This window comes from Acanthochromis polyacanthus, chromosome 22, assembly GCF_021347895.1.
Source record: "Acanthochromis polyacanthus isolate Apoly-LR-REF ecotype Palm Island chromosome 22, KAUST_Apoly_ChrSc, whole genome shotgun sequence".
NCBI classification, from domain to species: Eukaryota; Metazoa; Chordata; class Actinopteri; family Pomacentridae; genus Acanthochromis; species Acanthochromis polyacanthus.
In genome coordinates this window covers 7028673-7048882 of record NC_067134.1, presented here as the reverse complement: position 1 = coordinate 7048882, position 20210 = coordinate 7028673, and the positions used below count along the sequence as shown (strand labels likewise).

At 44.8% G+C, this 20210-nt stretch overlaps 3 protein-coding genes across 3 annotated transcripts in view; 2 read left to right on the top strand and 1 right to left on the bottom strand.

Annotated features, from left to right (window-relative positions):
• LOC127530215 (diphthamide biosynthesis protein 3-like) overlaps positions 1 to 20210 on the top strand; it is a 139576-nt gene that overhangs the window by 72958 nt on the left and 46408 nt on the right. The window lies entirely within an intron of this gene.
• The window catches only part of LOC110946926 (cyclin-dependent kinase 15-like), a 151638-nt gene that overhangs the window by 105361 nt on the left and 26067 nt on the right, over positions 1 to 20210 (top strand).
• Positions 1 to 20210, bottom strand: part of LOC110947538 (kalirin-like) — a 69903-nt gene that overhangs the window by 35756 nt on the left and 13937 nt on the right. Inside the window, 26 exon segments of the mRNA XM_051942193.1 lie at positions 377 to 486; positions 581 to 647; positions 716 to 840; positions 916 to 1098; positions 1468 to 1590; positions 1897 to 2012; positions 2094 to 2247; positions 4006 to 4140; positions 5168 to 5306; positions 5385 to 5464; positions 7602 to 7721; positions 7797 to 7960; positions 10414 to 10511; positions 10591 to 10787; positions 10872 to 11019; positions 12464 to 12516; positions 12607 to 12729; positions 14160 to 14234; positions 14867 to 14983; positions 15066 to 15188; positions 17326 to 17418; positions 17557 to 17691; positions 17965 to 18096; positions 18193 to 18384; positions 19334 to 19456; positions 19525 to 19834. Coding sequence (XP_051798153.1) covers positions 377 to 486; positions 581 to 647; positions 716 to 840; positions 916 to 1098; positions 1468 to 1590; positions 1897 to 2012; positions 2094 to 2247; positions 4006 to 4140; positions 5168 to 5306; positions 5385 to 5464; positions 7602 to 7721; positions 7797 to 7960; positions 10414 to 10511; positions 10591 to 10787; positions 10872 to 11019; positions 12464 to 12516; positions 12607 to 12729; positions 14160 to 14234; positions 14867 to 14983; positions 15066 to 15188; positions 17326 to 17418; positions 17557 to 17691; positions 17965 to 18096; positions 18193 to 18384; positions 19334 to 19456; positions 19525 to 19834 — 3435 coding nt within the window.

Here is a 20210-nt window from a genome sequence, read left to right as displayed (position 1 = left end):
TGAAGTCAATATACCTTTACTTGTTGTGGAACTCATAACATCCCGGATATTTCCTACTATAGTACATGTATAGTAGTATTTGCAGCATATTTAACAGTATATTCTGCAGTACCTATTGTGGAACTAAGAAATATCTTGGATATTCCTTCATGAAGTACATGTATAGCAGGATTTGCAGTATCTTTTGGAGTATATTGTGCAGTACCTGTTGTGGAATTTATGGATGTCCTGAATGCTTTGTACTGTACTACATGTTTAGGAGTATTTGCAGTGTATTTGGGAGTATTTTCTACCTGTTGTGAAACTTGTAGATGTCCTGGAGGTACTGTACTACATGTTTAGTAGTACTTGTGGTATATTTGAGAGTATTTTCTACCTATTGTGGAACTCGTAGATGTCCTGGATGTTTCCGAACACGACGTCGTCCTTGTTGGCCAGACCAGGTGGGACGTCCTCCGAGCCGCTCGTCATCTCCCACAGATACGTCTGCATCAGGACACAGTATTACTGTTAGGAAGTACTGCGCAGTATGATGTAGTACTACATGGCGGTATGCCTGTCTGAACCTGTCTGAGCATACCTCGATACACTCCTGCAGATCTCTGACGTAAACCCGTTCCGTCTGGAGGAGCTCGGCCATGATGTACCTGCGGACCAACACCAGCGTAAGTACTCCAGTACTGCCACTCGTAGTACTAGTACCAACAGTACTCACTCTTTCTTGCGGGCGGAGCGCCTCTTCTCGTCGCTGACCTGGTGGCTGGGGTCGGACAGGTTGACCTCAGGGTCAGAGTCGGACAGACTGTTGGGGATGAGCTCCAGCTCCAGGTCCTTGTTGTCCTGAGGGGACACCAGAGACCGTCAGCAGGACTGTGTCCAACAAACCGGCGGTCCTCTAAAACCATCCTGCGTTACCTGAGAACAGCCTCCCAGCGCCGCCTCCAGCAGGTGGCGATACTGCCCCATCCGGACGGTGAAGTCGCGGTAACGTTTGTCCACCGTGGAGACGCAGCGGCGCAGCTCGGTGCGGTGGGCGTGGCCTTTAGCTAGCATGCTCTCAGCTAGCTGGATCAACAGGTGGACCTTCTCCTGGGTATGCTAAGGATAACCAGAAGACTTAGTAAGGTTGCTTCTTTATGGTTGTTTTGTGTCTCTCTGTGGTTGTTTTGTGTCTTTCTGTTTGTGGTTATTTTGTGTCTCTTTGTGGTCGTTTTGTGTGTCTTTGTGTCTGTTTGTGGTTGTTTTGTGTCTCTTTGTGGTTGTTTTGTGTCTCTTTGTGGTTGTTTTGTGTGTCTTTCTGTCTGATTGTGGTTGTTTTGTGTCTCTTTGTGGTACTTTTCTGTCTGTTTGTGGTTGTTTTGTGTCTGTTTGTGGTTGTTTTGTGTCTCTTTTTGTCTCTTTGTGGTGATTTTGTATCTTTTGTGGTCGTTTTCAAGTCTTGAATCTGCTGAAGCGTGATAAACTCACCTTTGCAGAAACACAAAACTCTCTGTGTTGGTTCAGCATTTCTTGTGTTTCGGCGACGGTTGCCCCCGGCGACGTGTGTGTTGCCAAGTAGTGGTCACCTGACTGCTGCAGCCAATCCAGAGCCTGCATAGAACGGCCACATTAGACAGTTTTAATTTAGAATAATTGATCAGAATGATGATTATTAACAGATTTTTTCTGTTTTTTTTACTTTCTGAACAACGGTTCAAATCCCAAAATATTACATTTATTGTCATATGAGATTAAAGAAAACAGCAACTTTACATTTAGGAACCAAGAATCATCAAATAATTGACACCTTTGTTCTATGAACTGAGCAAATGTTTGTTTCTTCTTGGCTGGATATCACTTAGTTAATGACTATAGCCTGTGCAGACTAAAGGCGTAGGGTTCTAAGGGGAACCCTACCTGCTGGGCGTGGCTCTGGAACATCAGATACTGCTGGCACTGGTCCAGTCTGCGCTTCTTCAGTGTCCAGAAGTGCAGGACTCTGTTTTCCCTCTGCAGCAGCTCACTGAGGATCCCTGCATGGACGGATTAAAGGACAGGTTACACAAGGCGTTCCTCAGGGTTCCGTCCCGGTTCCTCAGTTCTTCTGTTCTCACCTTTGACCTGCTGCTCAGGGACCCGGGAGTGTCCGGTCACCTCCGTCACCCCCGAGACGGTGACGCTGTGGCCGGAGATGTTGGCCATGGTGACGCTGTTGCGGTGAATGTACTTGAGAAAAACTTCGGCATTGCGTCTCGCCAGGGTGCAGGCCTGTTGCCACGGAAACAAGATGGTTATCGTAGTACAACACATAAATAACCTGAACATTTTGCACAACCCACCTCATTTGCACATTTCATACTATTCTGTCTATTTTATCTTGATTGTTGTGTGTTCTTTTTGCACTGTTATTGGGAATGAGAGACGCAAGCATTTCACTGCCAGTAATTGCTTCATGTAATTTTTAGTATGTGACAATAAAAAGTCTTTTAGACCTTTTTTTAAAAAAAATAATACTGCAGTACTGAAAGCATTACACATTAATCAGACACGAACAGGACTTTTAAAATAAATCAGGACAATCTAAATACAGCTGAAACTAAAGGTTTATTCATATGATATTTTCTCCAGGCAGTAGGTAGGAGTGGACATCTAGGTGTACCGAGCCCTGGTGGTGTAGACTAGCTCTGGTGAAACATCACCTTACTGGTGGGGAAGGAACCTGAGCTGGTGGAGGAGGTGGATGGGAAAACTCTGACTGTTGTCTGTTCTTCTGCACCAACAGCAGTTCAGAGTATTCGGCCTTCTTGGAGTCGTTGGGAGGTTCCTGGAAGAGGGACCACCTGGAGACTCCTTAGTTCTCCTGGAGGACTTCAACACTCACGTGGGCAACGATGGAGAAACCTGGAGGAGGTGATCTGAACCTGAGTGGTGTTTCGTTATTGGACTTCTATGATAGTCATAGACTGGACATAGCAAACACCATGATGGAGCAGAAGGTTCTCTCTGAAGAAGGAGGCTTTTCGGACCTCATGAAGCAGCTGACAGGTATTGCGTGGTCAAAAAGGTGGCGGCTGGAGCAGCTGTGGAAGCTAAACCTCGGGTGTGGAAGGAGTTCAGAGAGGATATGGAGAAGGACTTTAAGTTGGCCTCTAGGAAGTTCTGGCAAACCGCTGGACGCCTCAGGAAGGGCAGGCAGGGCTTTACCAGGCTGTGTACAGTTGGGGTGGCGAACTGTTGAGCCGTACTGGGGACATTGCTGAACAATGGAAAGAGCACTTTGAGGAACTCCTGAACCGTGGAAAACATGTCCTCTGTGGAGGAGCAGAGATTGAAGACTCGGAGTGATCTTCGTCCATATCCGTGGCAGAGGTCACCGAGGTGGACGAGATCCACTCTGAGATGCTGAAGGCTCTGGACATTGTTGGACTGTCTTGGCTGATACATCTCTACAATGTGGACATCAGGTATGGCACCTGTGGAGTGTCAGACCGGGATGGTGGTTCCCATGTTCAATAAGGGGGATCAGAGAGTGAGTTCCAACTATCAGGATATCACACTTCTCAGCCTCCCCAGGAAAGTTTCCTCTAGGATGCTGGAAGGGAGACTCTGACTGACTGTAGAACCTCAGATTCAGGAGGAACAATGTGGATTCTGTCCTGGTTGTCAAACGGTGTATCAGATCTTTACTCTTGTGGAGCTGCTGAGAGGGTCATGGAAGTTGGACCTGCCAGTCTACTTGTGTTTTTTGGATCTGGAGAAGGTCTATGACCGTGTCCTCTGAGGACCTCTGTGGGGGTACTGAGGGAGTATGGGGTACCAGACTCTTTGATATGAGACATTCCACACATTTTAAAACACCTGCCAAAGGATCTTAAACATGTTTTTGATTCCTTCATGACACTCTGTGGAAAGCCGTAAAAATCAGAGGCTGCATTTGTGCTAATTGATTATTTTCAGACTTGTAGGGGTCATAATTAGACACTCAAAGGTGTTTCTCCGTGAGTTAAACTCCTCCTCACTCGTCACCTTCAGGAAGGCCTCCTTCTGCTCCATGTGTTTGTTGATGAGCGGCAGCAGCTGCTCCGGCTGTCGGTCGCCTCCTCCACACCAGTCCTCCTCCCGCCGGTACTCCTGCTCGAGGCTCTCCAGGACGCCGCACACCTGGACACACCAGCAGATAGGAGGAAAACCAATCACACACAAACTGACCATCACGTCACACAAACGTAAATATGTAGGTACAGTAACATCTATTATGCTTGGCGGCCCCTGTTCACGTGGTATGGTCAGATTTATTGTGTCTAGCGCCCCCTGTTGACCTGGGACGGTCACATTATCATCTAGCGACCCTGTTGACAGGTACAGTTAGATTTATTATCTAGCGCCCCCTGTTGACCAGGTACAGTGAGATTATCATCTGGCTCCCTCTGTTGACAGGTACAGTTAGATTATTATCTAGCGCCCCCTGTTGACCAGATACAGTTAGATTTATTATGTCTAGCGCCCCCTGTTCACTAGGTACAGTCACATATATTATCTAGCGCCCCCTGTTGACCATATATAGTCAGATTATTATCTAGCGCCCCCTGTTGACCAGGTACAGTCAGATTATTATCTCGCGCCCCATGTTGACCAGGTACAGTCAGATTATTATCTCGCGCCCCATGTTGACCAGGTACAGTTAGATTATTATCTAGCGCCCCATGTTGACCAGGTACAGTTAGATTTATTGTGTCTAGCACCCCCTGTTGACCAGGTACAGTCAGATTATTATCTCGCGCCCCATGTTGACCAGGTACAGTCAGATTATTATCTAGCGCCCCATGTTGACCAGGTACAGTTAGATTATTATCTCGCGCCCCATGTTGACCAGGTACAGTCAGATTATTATCTAGCGCCCCCTGTTGACCAGGTACAGTCAGATTATTATCTAGCGCCCCATGTTGACCAGGTACAGTCAGATTATTATCTAGCGCCCCATGTTGACCAGGTACAGTTAGATTATTATCTAGCGCCCCATGTTGACCAGGTACAGTTAGATTTATTGTGTCTAGCACCCCCTGTTGACCAGGTACGGTCAGATTATTATCTAGCGCCCCCTGTTGACCAGGTATGGTCAGATTATTATCTAGCGCCCCCTGTTGACCAGGTACAGTCAGATTGATTGTGTCTAGCATCCCCTGTTGACCTGCTGTGATGTCCTGTAGAAGGCGGCGGAGGCGTTGACCAGTTTGAGTCGGTCTTCAATCCTCAGCATCAGAGTTTGCCAGTGCAGCGCCACCGTCTGTGCACAGGACCTCACTGCATCTGGATCATAGTGGCCGGACCTGAGAGGTGGGAGGTCACTGTTAGGACTTCGTTAAATATTAATCAATAATTAGAAGTATTGATCAGATGGAACTCACCTGACCAGCAGCTCAGCTCTCTGCTGCAGTGCTAGCGCCACCTGGTGGGTCCTCTGCAGGGAGTCGGCATGAAGAAGAGCCTGGAAGACGTTCACAGGTCAACATTTAATTCATATATTAAAGGAAAATACAAGATCATTCACTGTTCTTGTGTCGTTTTGTGTCTCCTTTTGGCCGTTTTTTGTGACTGTAACTTTTTTGTTTAATATTTTATGTTATTTCATGTCGTTTGTCTTGCTGTTGTTGTTTTGTGTCTCGTTTTTTGTTTTTGTCTTTAAATGTCTGACTTTCCTCATTTGTCTCATGTTTTTGTTGTTTTGGTTCATTTTTGTCTCACTTTTTTTGTCTAATTTTTGTAACGGGTTTTGTTTTATTTGTTGTTTTGTGCATCATTTTTGTTGTTTTTTTGTCTCGCTTGTGTTTGTCCATCTTTTACTTCTAAATTTTTGTCTCTTTTTGTTTTTTATTTGTCTCGTTTTTCTAATTTTGTGTCTCATTCTTGTAATATTTCTTCTCATTGTTTTTTGTCTGACTTTTGTCGTTTGTCTAATGTTTTTTCTACTTTGTTTCTGCTTTTGTCGTTTTGTGTTTCCTTGTTGTCTCACTTGTTTTTTTGTCATTTTTTCTTATTACCTCCTCCAAGAAGGTTAATGTGACACCCAGCATTTGTGTGTCTGTCTGTCTGTCTGTCTGTCTGTTTGTCTGTTAGCAAGATAACTCAAAAACGCCTGGGCAGATTCAGATGAAATTTTGAGGGGATGTAGACTATGGTCAGAGGAAGAGCTGATTTAATTTTGGTGGCAATCCGGAAAGGATCCTGGATTCTGGATCACTTTGAATTTTTTAGTATGTTTTAGTATGTGGTCCAAAATATGACAAAAACATCATAGGTTAGTGTGTCGTCCAACAAATTGGAACAAGATGTCCAGATAGCTCAACTGGTTAAGAAGGTGATTTGTAAACAGAACTGTGTCAGAGATGCAGGTTTGATTCCAGCTCATGATCCTTTACTGCATGGGTTTCCTGTTTTCCTCTCTATCATTGACGGAGGTCTGTGCTCTCGAAGTGCTTTTCTAGTTTGTGTTAACTTTTTTCTGCTTTGTAACTTAACTAATGTTTTGTTTTGTTTCGTTTGTCTTGTTTTTGTAATATTTCGTCTCATTTTTATTGTTTTTTGTCATTTTTATTCTGACTTGTCGTTTCTCTCATGTTTTTGTCGTATTCTGTTTTCTTTTTGTCTCACTTCTATTGTATTACTTTCTTATTTTGGTCACTTTTTTATACTTTATTCGCGGTTTTGTGTCGTCTTCATCGTTTTGAAGATTTTGTCTCACTTGTGTCTTTTGTCTGCTTTTTGTGTCATTTCATGTCGTTTGTCTCATTCTTTTAATTTTTTGTCTCTATTTTTTTCTGATTTTGTTTGTCACATTTTTTGCGTGTCATTTCTCTTTTTTGTCATTTTGTGTTTCCTTGTTGTCTCACTTTTTTGTCTATTTTTAAAATAATTTTTGTCTCATTTGTGTTGATTTTTTTCACTTTTGTGTAATTTTTTGCTTTGTTTCCTGTCGTTTGTCTCCTTTTCGTAATATTTTGTCTCTTTTTTGTCATATTTTGTCTGATTTGTCGGTCTCATGTTTTTGTCGTTTAAAGTTTTGCCTTATTCGTTGTTTTGTGTTTCGTTTTTGTCTCGCTTGTGTTTTTGTCTATTTTTTGTCATTTTTTGTTTCATTTGTGTCTATATTTCCCTCTTTCTGTCTTTCTTGTCTAGTTTTTTGTTTTATTTCGTGTCGTCTGTCCTGCTTTTGTAATATTTTGTCTCATTTCTGTTGTTTTTTGTCTTTTTTTTGTCGTTTACATTCATAACAATCTTCTCCACTCCCTCTCCTTTTTTCAGGATCTAGATGGTATTTTTGGTGACTTTTTAAATAGCACACGTGGATAAAGCGATAATTCATGAAGGATTTCAATTTCAGGTTTAGATTTGGATCATTTTCCAGATGCAGCACACAGATGAGTAGTTCAAGGACTGTTGGAAAGTAGAAAATCCAATGATTCCTTCTGTTTTTGTTGTTTCTGCTTGTCATAAACGGTGTCATTTTGGTGATTTAATGCTAACTCTTTTGTGAATCCTCTCTTCTACCCTCCAGACAGAACATTTAGTCGGTTCTAAGAGCATGTTTCTGTGTTTTCTTGTGTTTTTTGTGCGGCTGCAGTGACCTCGATGGCCTGCTGGAGGCGCTCATGCTCCCTCTGCAGCTGCTCGGCTTCGGACAGGCAGCTGGAGTTCAACATGCAGGACGACAGCATCACCTCGCCCTCGGAGATCCATCCCAGCACCTGCGGCGACACATCGAGCGGACGTCACTCTGGACCCACCTGGCCTCCTCAGGTGTGTGTGTGGGCGTGGCTTACCTGTTTGACCTGGCTCTGCAGGTGTCTCAGCTGCAGGTTCTGCTCCAGGTGAGTGTGCGTGTGGTCGGCGATCTGCTGCAGCTCCTTCTGTTTGTCCTGTAGGAGGCGCTGTAGCTCATCCACCTGGCCGGAGGTCCCGCCCTCAGCCTCCGACAGCTCGATACCTGCCGACACATCCAGAAGCTCTTTTCCTGCCCGCCTGTGTCTCCATGGCAAATTCAATACGCCGGTTTCCATGGGGACCAGCTGTGTGCTTCAGAGAGCAGTTTCCATAGCAACCCCATCCCCCCCTTTTCCCCCATTATCCTCTTTGCCCCCCCGACATGATCAGAGCTGAGCTGAACCGGTCAGACGGAGGCGACTGAAGCAGCCGATCTGTCGACGGCTTTCACAAATAATCAGCGTAATTATCCTGCAGCTGCTGTATGGCTGCTGGGCGTCATCATGAACCCCCTTAAGGCCCTGTTTCAAACCCCGAAATGACATTTAAAGCGAACACAACCTCCTCATTTATCTCTAAAAACATCCAGTGCAGCATAACCATTCAAGGATCAGCAGAGAGTCCCCTCAAAAACCACTGAAAACCTTTATATGAAGGATTGACGCCTGGAACCCTTTAGGAACCAGAGGATCTCTAGAACCTCCTTAACTACCAATGGAACTGTCTTTAACATTCCCGTTGTCCACATTTACAGCACCAAAAACTATTTGCTCCTTTGTATGAAAAAAATCCAAACATTCAGCAAAAAATTCCCCGAATTTATAATAATTTGCAAAATCTTCAGGAAGAAAATTCCTTAAAAGTTTGCCTTAAAAATTTTATTATTTTTTTAAATCCCCAAATTTGACAAGAAATAAAAACTCAAAAAATAAAAAATCTAAATTGTAAACATTTTCAAAAAATGAATAAAAATCTTCCCAAAAATCCTAAAACTATCTAAAGTAATTACATATATATCAGTGAACGTTCTAATGCTTTCTTTAAGAGCATTGTGTTTGAATGTTCTTAAAGAAACAACATTTCTTTATTCCACCAAAAAATGTTCAAAAAATTTCCCAAAAATGTTGAAAATGTGGAAGTTTTAGCAGTGAAAATTATAATTTTTTTTCCCAACATTTTCAAAGTTTAAAACAGGTCAATTTGACCCGCAGGATGACATCAGGGTTAACTGCCACTTGAATCCCCTTATGGAACCCTAAAACCAACCAAAAGCTGCTGTGATCTCCAAAAAGATCCTTCCTTTTAAGGTCTCCACTTAAAACCACAGGAGCGCCTCAAAGACCATAGAAAACCCCATAGGAGACCTCCAGAATTCCTTCAAAAACCAGTGAAGCCCTGCTGAGTCGGCAAAGGGAGCATTACTAACAAACACTGTTCGATCTTTTGCCAATTTATGTGTGTGACGCCGTCATGAGCCCCAACAAGGACCTGCTTGAAGCCCCAAAGTAACATTCAAACATCTGGAAGCCCTTCAAGGACCATCCTTTTAAAGAATATCGACCTCCTCTGTTGCATAAGCAAACCATATGGTGTTGCAGAACCCTCAAGAAGTACTGAAAATCTCTATGGAACCCACTCAAAAACATATATGGGAACAACTAGCACCCACTCCTTGACCCCTAGAACTTCTATAAACTCCTTAAAAGCTAGAAGAACTACTCCTAGAGCCCCCTTAGAGACCAGAGGATCTTTCAAAACTCCTCAAATCACATTAGACCTCCTTTAACTGCCACTTGATTCCCTTATGGAGCCCTAAAACTAACGATGGTTCGCTTAAATCTACAAAAACAGATCTTTCTTTTTAAGACTACTATTAAAACACCACCAGAACACTTCAAGGAACACTGAAGTGCTCCACAAAAACCTCAGAACCCCCGAAGGTGCACCACTGGAACCTCATCGGAAGCACTAGAAACTCTCTAAGGAAAACCTTGGTTCCTGGAAGCATAAAAAAGGTCCATCGGAACCTTTCAAGGTTCCTTGTTTGATGGAATCAGGTCACAGAAATCACTGACATACTACCACTGTTCCTGAGAATCTGCTGAGAGAACAAAGAAACCCTCAGTAACCTTTCAGCACTTACCAGAAAGCTACGAGAAAGTAACTACTTGAAGACTCCTCTTACCTCCTCAAGCAGCACTGGAACCACTCAGCAGACCTTCAGAAACCCTTAAAGTGCCAGTTAAATCCATTAAACTATAGACCCCTAAAACCACTCAAGGACCACTGCAATCCAAAAAAGATTCCTGGAGAACGACTCCCAAGGTTCGTCTTTTGACCTCATGCCTTCTAAGACCGATGCAGCTCTACCACGGATCACTGGAACCAGATAAGTGGTCTCTGGAACCAGTCTAAAACCCAACAAAATCCATTTACTTCTGAAAAACGGTAAACCAGATTAACAGAGCTCATTTCCCATTCCTTGTGGTGTTCCCGAAGGTTCCATCCTAGGTCCTGTTGTTTTCTGTATTGGAGCAGTTACTCGATTCTGTCTTTCACAACATGGTGTGTGCTTCTATGCAGATGATGTTCTACTTTATATCTCTGGTTATCTGATGACCTCAGCCCTGATGTCAGACCAAAGTACTTCATCAGCACCAACAGCGTGACTCTTACCTGAGGCCTGGACCTCGGTGATGTACTGCTGGAGGTCGTGACCCTGCTGGATGACCTCATAAATCATGTTGTTCATGGCCAGCCTGCGCTCCATGTGCCTGCAGATCAACCAGCCCATCAATCAAAGAGTTGTTTTTGTGCTGAGCCTTCAAGATGTCGTCTCGTCGGCCCGTTTACCTGTGAATGCGCTGCTGTGCTAGTGTTAGCGCCTCGGGGCTAGCCTCCACTAGCCGCGACTGGCTCAGCGCTAGCTTGTCCTGGGCCAGCTTGTCCTGGTTGGTGTCGGCTAGCCGCGGTGACGCTAGCTTCTCGGTAGAAAAGTCCTGGGACTGTTTCTGGAGGTCTTGTTTCCAGGCATCCATTTCCCCAGTTACCTAGGAAACACAGACAGCGTCAGACTTTAGTCCAGCCTCGTGGACGCTAGAATAACAGCATCAGAGGAGTGAAGCTAAGCTGACCTCCAGCGTGCACTGCTGCAGGATGCGAAGCTGCAGGTAGACGTCCAGCCGGATCTTCCTCTGGTGGAAAAGTTCCTCCAGCTGAACGTGAGACTCCTCGAGCTGCTGCAGCACCGACTCCACATGGGCCACCGAGCTGCCCTGGGGCCTGAAACAAACGCACCCGCAAGTTATTTACAAAACAAATAATAATAAACAAATGCACACATTATTTGCAAACAAATAATAATAAACAAATGCACACGTTATTTGCAAACAAATAATAATAAACAAATGCACCCACACGTTATTTACAAACAAATAATAATAAACAAATGCACACGTTATTTACAAACAAGAAAAAATAAAACAAATGCACCCACACCATATTTACCAACAAATAATGATAAACACATCCACCCACATGCTATTTACAAACAAATAATAAACAAACACACCCACATATAACTTAAAACAAATAATAATAAACAAACACACACATGTTATTTACAAACAAATTACGAACAAAAAGAACTACAATTAATAATAAACAAACAGAATTACAAATATGAATAAACAAGGAAATACAGCTATAAATAATGATAAACAAACAAACAGAATGACAAATAATAATAAACAAACATAATTACAAACAATAACAAAGGCACCCCCATGTTGTTTAGAAACAAACAGGGCTATGAATAATAATAGAGATAAACACAATTACAAACAATAATAAATACACCAACACAATTACAAATAATGACAAACAAACAAACAGAACTACAAATATTAATAAACAAACTGTGATTATACTGAGAGAACTTTGCTCATATCTACATGCTCAGGGCTGCAGAGCACCACAGCTATGTAGTCTAACCGCACGCCAACAATAGCATGTAAACAATGTAAACAACACCTACTTAGTGCATGTAAACAAGATATACACTTGCAGCTTGTAAAGGACATAAATTACACCTACTTGTAGGTCACAGACAATGTAAATAACTCTGGCTTATAACACGTAAACAGTGTAAACAATACCTACTTTAAGAGTGTAAAGGATGTAAACAACTCTGAGTTTCAACATGTAAACAATGCAAACAAATCTGACTTCTGACGTGTAAATAATCTAAATATCTCTGGCTGTAGAACGTAAACAATGTAAACAACACCCATTTGCAGCATGTAAAAAATGCAAACAACAGCTAGTCCCAGAATGTAAACAATGTAAACAACTCTGACTTTTAATGTGTGAACAGTGTAAATAAACATGTTTACACCATGTAAGCAATACAATGTAATGTACACAACACCTTCTACATGTCAAAGATGCGCCATATAACACCGCCCTCATAGATTATACAAACTAGATAACAAGCACACCCCCCACCCCTCCACCAGCCTCTGAGCTGCCCCGAACAGCGAAACAAACGTAGAAAAGAAAAAGGCTAAAAACAAATTCGCCCACAGGGGTTCCAAATATGAGCACCACACAGGGCAGCCCCGCGTAGCGAAACAAACGCCCACACTGCAAACAGAAAGTCAGTGCGCCCACACACGGCGGTGCGGTGCCACCGCAGCCCAAATCAAGCGCTCCCTCCCTGCAGTACCTGAGCTGGAGGATGAGGTCTTCTCCCTCCCGGATGACACTCATGGCGGCCTCCTGTGGGTTAGAGGTTAGTGCAGTTAGCGGGTTAGGGGGTGTTAGCTGGTTATCACAGGGTCAGACGGAGGCCCAGAACCGGGTGGGTACCTGAGTGTTGGCCTGCTGCTGCTGCTGTTGGCTGATCAGAGCCTGGAGGGACTCCACAGTGTCGGGACACACCAGGACGTCTGAGGACAGCTGCTTCTGGAGGCCCTCCATCCACACCGACAGCTGGAGGACACGCGGTTTACAGGGACACAGGTTAGAGTACTGCAGTAGTAGGGTTAGAGTACTGCAGTAATAGGGTTAAAGTGCTGCAGTAATAGTAGGGTTAGAGTACTGCAGTAGCAGGGTTAGAGTACTGCAGTAGTAGGGTTAGAATACTGCAGTAATAGTAGGGTCAGAGTACTGCAGTAGCAGGGTTAGAGTACTGCAGTAGTAGGGTTAGAGTACTGCAGTAATAGTAGGGTTAGAGTACTGCAGTAGTAGGGTTAGAGTACTGCAGTAGCAGGGTTAGAGTACTGCAGTAATAGTAGGGTTAGAGTACTGCAGTAGCAGGGTTAGAGTACTGCAGTAATAGTAGGGTCAGAGTACTGCAGTAGTAGGGTTAGAGTACTGCAGTAATAGGGTTAAAATACTGCAGTAATAGTAGGGTTAGAGTACTGCAGTAATAGTAGGGTCAGAGTACTGCAGTAGTAGGGTTAGAGTACTGCAGTAATAGGGTTAAAGTACTACAGTAATAGTAGGGTTAGAGTACTGCAGTAGCAGGGTTAGAGTACTGCAGTAGTAGGGTTAGAATACTGCAGTAATAGTAGGGTCAGAGTACTGCAGTAGTAGGGTTAGAATACTGCAGTAATAGTAGGGTCAGAGTACTGCAGTAGCAGGGTTAGAGTACTGCAGTAGTAGGGTTAGAGTACTGCAGTAATAGTAGGGTTAGAGTACTGCAGTAGTAGGGTTAGAGTACTGCAGTAATAGTAGGGTTAGAGTACTGCAGTAGTAGGGTTAGAGTACTGCAGTAGTAGGGTTAGAGTACTGCAGTAATAGTAGGGTTAGAGTACTGCAGTAGCAGGGTTAGAGTACTGCAGTAATAGTAGGGTCAGAGTACTGCAGTAGTAGGGTTAGAGTACTGCAGTAATAGGGTTAAAGTACTGCAGTAATAGTAGGGTTAGAGTACTGCAGTAATAGTAGGGTCAGAGTACTGCAGTAGTAGGGTTAGAGTACTGCAGTAATAGGGTTAAAGTACTACAGTAATAGTAGGGTTAGAGTACTGCAGTAGCAGGGTTAGAGTACTGCAGTAGTAGGGTTAGAATACTGCAGTAATAGTAGGGTCAGAGTACTGCAGTAGTAGGGTTAGAATACTGCAGTAATAGTAGGGTCAGAGTACTGCAGTAGCAGGGTTAGAGTACTGCAGTAGTAGGGTTAGAGTACTGCAGTAGCAGGGTTAGAGTACTGCAGTAGTAGGGTTAGAGTACTGCAGTAATAGTAGGGTTAGAGTACTGCAGTAGTAGGGTTAGAGTACTGCAGTAGTAGGGTTAGAATACTGCAGTAATAGTAGGGTCAGAGTACTGCAGTAGCAGGGTTAGAGTACTGCAGTAGTAGGGTTAGAGTACTGCAGTAATAGTAAGGTTAGAGTACTGCAGTGCCCTACGCTGTGTTTTTACCTCCTTTGTGTGAGTGTAGAATGACACAGCGAGATCTAACAGCAGCTTCCTCTGTTCAACCCGCTGGATGAAGGCCTGTAAACAATGTAAACAACACATGTAAGCAATGTAAACAACGGTGTCAACACTTCATCATCAAACGTCAAAAATGGAAACAACTACTTCACCACGTAAACAGACCTGCCAACCTTACCGAAATATTTTGCGTACCACTTAATCTCACACACGCACGCGCAAACGCGCACTCACACGCACACACGCACACACACACACACACAGCTCGCGCGTATTTTCAACGTGAATGTTAATGAGGCGGAGCGTACCAGCGTACTTTGATGTCAAATTGCGTACCTGCTACGCAAAATGCGTACAGGTTGGCAGGTCTGTGTAAACATTGTAAAGACCTACTTCTAGTATGTAAACAGTTTAAACAACACTTCCTGTCAGCACGTAAACAGTGTAAATACTTCGTATCAACTCGTAAAAAGTGTAAAAAACTCTTTCTGTCAACATTTAAACAACCCTTGCTGTCGACATGTAAACAGTGTAAACAACACTTCCTGTCAAGATGTAAACAAACTTTCCTGTCAACATGTAAATAATGTAAACAACCCTTCCTGTCAGCATATAAAGAGTGTAAACAACACTTCCTGTCAACATGTAAACAGTGTAAACAACCCTTCCTGTCAACATGTAAACAAGCAGACCTGCATGCGGAGCTCCAGGTCTCGGGCTGCCTGGTAGATCTCCTCCTCTTCACACTCTCCAGACTGAGCCAGCTGATCCGCTGCCTCCAGGAGCTTCTCTGCATTCGTGTACGTGTTCTGGAACACACGGACGTGGTTCAGGTTCAGGTTCTGGTTCTGGTTCTGAACTGGTTGGTTTGTCGACCTCAGCCTTACTTACCTGAGCGACCTGCTGGAAGTCGTCGTGGCGTTTCTGCAGCGCTCGCGCTCGGTGCAGAGACTTCCCAACACCGCTGTGTTTGTTCAGGAAGACCTCACCATGCTGCTCCACCCAGTCCAGGACCTGGGGACAGAGACCAGTCTGAACAACTGGACCTGGATCTAAACCTGGATCTGTATCTAAACCTGGATCTAAACCTGGATCTAGATCTGGATCTATACCTGGATCTGGATCTAAACCTGGATCTAGATCTGGATCTATACCTGGATCTGTATCTAAACCTGGATCTGTATCTAAACCTGGATCTAAACCTGGATCTGGATCTAAATGTAAAAATAAACCTGGACCTGGATCTAAACCTGGATCTGTATCTAAACCTGGATCTAAACCTGGATCTAGATCTGGATCTATACCTGGATCTGGATCTAAACCTGGATCTAGATCTGGATCTATACCTGGATCTGTATCTAAACCTGGATCTGTATCTAAACCTGGATCTGGATCTAAATGTAAAAATAAACCTGGATCTGGATCTAAACCTGGATCTAGATCTGGATCTAAACCTGGATCTGTATCTAAACCTGGATCTAAACCTGGATCTAGATCTGGATCTATACCTGGATCTGGATCTAAACCTGGATCTAGATCTGGATCTATACCTGGATCTGTATCTAAACCTGGATCTGTATCTAAACCTGGATCTAAACCTGGATCTGGATCTAAATGTAAAAATAAACCTGGACCTGGATCTAAACCTGGATCTGTATCTAAACCTGGATCTAAACCTGGATCTAGATCTGGATCTATACCTGGATCTGGATCTAAACCTGGATCTAGATCTGGATCTATACCTGGATCTGTATCTAAACCTGGATCTGTATCTAAACCTGGATCTGGATCTAAATGTAAAAATAAACCTGGATCTGGATCTAAACCTGGATCTAGATCTGGATCTAAACCTGGATCTGTATCTAAACCTGGATCTAAACCTGGATCTAGATCTGGATCTATACCTGGATCTGGATCTAAACCTGGATCTAGATCTGGATCTATACCTGGATCTGTATCTAAACCTGGATCTAAACCTGGATCTAGATCTGGATCTATACCTGGATCTAGATCTGGATCTAAACCTGGATCTGTATCTAAACCTGGATCTAAACCTGGATCTGTATCTAAACCTGGATCTAAACCTGGATCTAGATCTGGATCTATACCTGGATCTGGATCTAAACCTGGATCTAGATCTGGATCTATACCTGGATCTGTATCTAAACCTGGATCTAAACCTGGATCTAGATCTGGATCTATACCTGGATCTAGATCTGGATCTAAACCTGGATCTGTATCTAAACCTGGATCTAAACCTGGATCTAGATCTGGATCTATACCTGGATCTGGATCTAAACCTGGATCTCGATCTGGATCTATACCTGGATCTGTATCTAAACCTGGATCTAAACCTGGATCTAGATCTGGATCTATACCTGGATCTGGATCTAAACCTGGATCTGGATCTAAACCTGGATCTAAACCTGGATCTGGATCTAAATGTAAAAATAAACCTGGATCTAGATCTGGATCTATACCTGGATCTGTATCTAAACCTGGATCTAAACCTGGATCTAGATCTGGATCTATACCTGGATCTAGATCTGGATCTAAACCTGGATCTGTATCTAAACCTGGATCTAAACCTGGATCTGTATCTAAACCTGGATCTAAACCTGGATCTAGATCTGGATCTATACCTGGATCTGGATCTAAACCTGGATCTAGATCTGGACCTATACCTGGATCTGTATCTAAACCTGGATCTAAACCTGGATCTAGATCTGGATCTATACCTGGATCTAGATCTGGATCTAAACCTGGATCTGTATCTAAACCTGGATCTAAACCTGGATCTAGATCTGGATCTATACCTGGATCTGGATCTAAACCTGGATCTCGATCTGGATCTATACCTGGATCTGTATCTAAACCTGGATCTAAACCTGGATCTAGATCTGGATCTATACCTGGATCTGGATCTAAACCTGGATCTAAACCTGGATCTGGATCTAAATGTAAAAATAAACCTGGATCTGGATCTAAATGTGAATGTAAACCTGGATCTGGATCTAGATCTGGATCCGGATCTAAACCTGGATCTGGAGCTAGATTTGGACCTAAACCTAGATTTGGATCTAAACCTGGATCTGGATCTAAATATGAATCTGGATCTGGATCTAAACCTGGATCTGGATCTGGGTCGTACCTGTCTGACGTCTTGCTGAAACACACACAGTTGCAGACGCTGGTGGAGGCGGAGCTTACGGTGTTGCCACGCCCCCTCCACCTCATGATGACCCTGCAGAAGAAGAAGGAAACCCATATCAGTCCTCATGTCTGTCCTCATGTCTGTCCTCTTGTCTGTCCTCTTGTCTGTCCTCACATCTGCTCCCCAGACAGACAGGTAAACAGTCAGACAGGTAACAGGACGCCGTACCTGCAGCACCTGGTGCAGAACTCCCATGATGCCGTGCGTTGCCGCGGTGAAGTCCGGTTTGGCCGTCGAGTCATCCGACTCGGTCGCCGGGCAACGCTGGAGGACGTCCAATAAGGCTTTACCGCTCTCACTGACCTGCAGACAGACAGGTAAACAGACAGACAGGTAAACAGAAAGACAGACAGGTAGACAGTCAGACAGACAGGTAAACAGACAGACGGACAGACAGGTAGACAGTCAGACAGGTCTTCAGACAGGTAAACAGACAGACAGGTGTGCAGACAGACAGGTAAACAGACAGACAGACAGGTAGACAGTCAGACAGGTCAATAGACAGACAAGTAACAGACAGACAGGTGTGCAGGCAGACAGGTAAACAGACAGACAGGTGTGCAGGCAGACAGGTACCTGTGTGTAGTTGGCAGAGATCTCCTCGTTGAGTTCTTGGTGTTTTTTAACTGCAGCTTCCAGTTCTGCTGTCGCCGATGGCAACGACCCTTCAGAGCACACCTGGACCCAGCCCTCGACCCGGAGCAGGAACTGGACAAACAGGTAGACAGGGTCAACATCACCTGACTAAACAACAGGTATACAGATGTTTCTCCAGGTGTTTCAGTGGAAAGGTGCACTGCTCACCTGTTCTGCCCCCTGGTGGAAGCCTGTTGCCATAGCGAGCGTGTTGCTGCGCTCCTCTAGTGCTGTCGTCAGGGACTTCCAGTCCTCCTGTAACTGCGACGACACCATGGCGATCCTCTCCGCTCCGTAGTGACCGGCCTCCGCCAGCCTCGCTGCCACGGTAACTACGCTGTCCACGTTCACACTGCCGTTCTGCAGGTAGAAACAGGAAGTCCACCTGAAACCTCACCAGGTAGTTTAACACCCTCAGACCTCACCAGGTAGTTTTACACCCTGAGACCTCACCAGGTAGTTTAACACCCTGAGACCTCACCAGGTAGTTTAACACCCTGAGACTTCACCTGGTAGTTTAACACCCTGAAACCTCACCAGGTACTTTAACACCCTGAGACCTCACCAGGTAGTTTAACGCCCTCAGTCCTCACCAGGTGGTTAATCATCCTGAGACCTCACCTGGTAGTTTAACATCCTGAGACCTCACCAGGTAGTTTAACACCCTCAGACCTCACCAGGTAGTTTAACACCCTCAGACCTCACCTGGTAGTTTAACACCCTGAGACCTCACCCGGTAGTTTAACACCCTGAGACCTTACCAGGTAGTTTAACATCCTAAGACCTCACCCGGTAGTTTAACACCCTCAGACCTCACCAGGTAGTTTAACACCCTCAGACCTCGCCAGGTAGTTTAACACTCTGAGACCTCACCTGGTAGTTTAAGATCTTGAGCCCTCACCTGGTAGTTTAACACCCTGAGCCCTCACCAGGTAGTTTAACACCCTGAGATCTCACCTGGTAGTTTAACATCAAAATCTTTGGTTTTATGATCCATTAGCTGGTGGTGAGTCGTGACTTTTGGGTGATCATAAATACTTGTGGCTCATCCCCGAGGCAGATAGAACTTTATAAGTAAGTGCTTGTAATGCAGTACTGATCCCTCCCCAGGTAGTTTAGCCACCATGAACACACTGAGTCATACGATGGTTTAACAGCTCCTGAATAATATGATTTGTGGGTAAAGAAAAAACACCTCCTCACCAGGCAGTTTGAAATAAGGAACGGCCCTAAAAGTAGTTCTACTGTGCGGTTCCTTCAGTCAGACCCTGCCTAAAGACCTAAAGACCGTGGACGGACAGAGGCTTACCATACAGTTGGCGGTGAAGTGCTGGTGTTGTGTCTGGAGGTCGATGGCGTGCTGGTGGTTCTGACCGACCTCCGCCAGACTCTGCACGAACAGCTCCTTACTGTGGGCGATCCACTCGGACATCTGAGACAAGAAGAGACGGTCAGACAATGACTACCGGAGACCGGTGGACCTGGAGCAGCGAGCCTCACCTTGGTGGCGTCCTGTTCAAACAGGTGCAGCTGCAGCGCCTGGTCCAAGTGCAGCTTCCGGTCGCCCCAGCTCTGCAGCAGGTGGCTGCGAGCCGCCTGCAGCCGGTCCAGCAGAGACGAAACCTTTGGCGCCACGCTCTGGAAGTCCGCCCCGCCCGACAGCCAGCTGCCGTGGCTGCCTTCATTGGGGGCATCGCCATGGGAGGGGCCGAGGCGCATGCGTTGGAGCAAGCTCCGCCCCTCTCGGTCGAGAGCGTCGACCGGGGCGGTGGCGATGGTGTTACGGAGGCGACCGTGTTCCTCGAGCAGTCTGCACGGAAAATACGAACATTAGTGAGTCTGCTGAACGACACGTTTAATCGACAGAGACATTATTTAGGCTCCGACTGGGAACCTTTAACTGTCTCATTAGTCTCTGTCATTGTGCGTATTGCTGCTAAACTCCCACAATGCTCTCTGCTTTAACATGAACTGTAGTCTGAGAGACGCCTCCTCTGGTCTCTACAGGATTAAACAGGAAGAGTCTCCACCTGCTGGAACAACCAGGAACTACAGCTGATCTACATTTACTGTCCTTCATCTGCTGCCTGATCGGTTCATTTATGTCCTAATTATTGAGGTCAATTATTGCAATAATTTGATGGTAATAAATGGTAAATGGTTGTATTTATATAGCGCTTTTATCC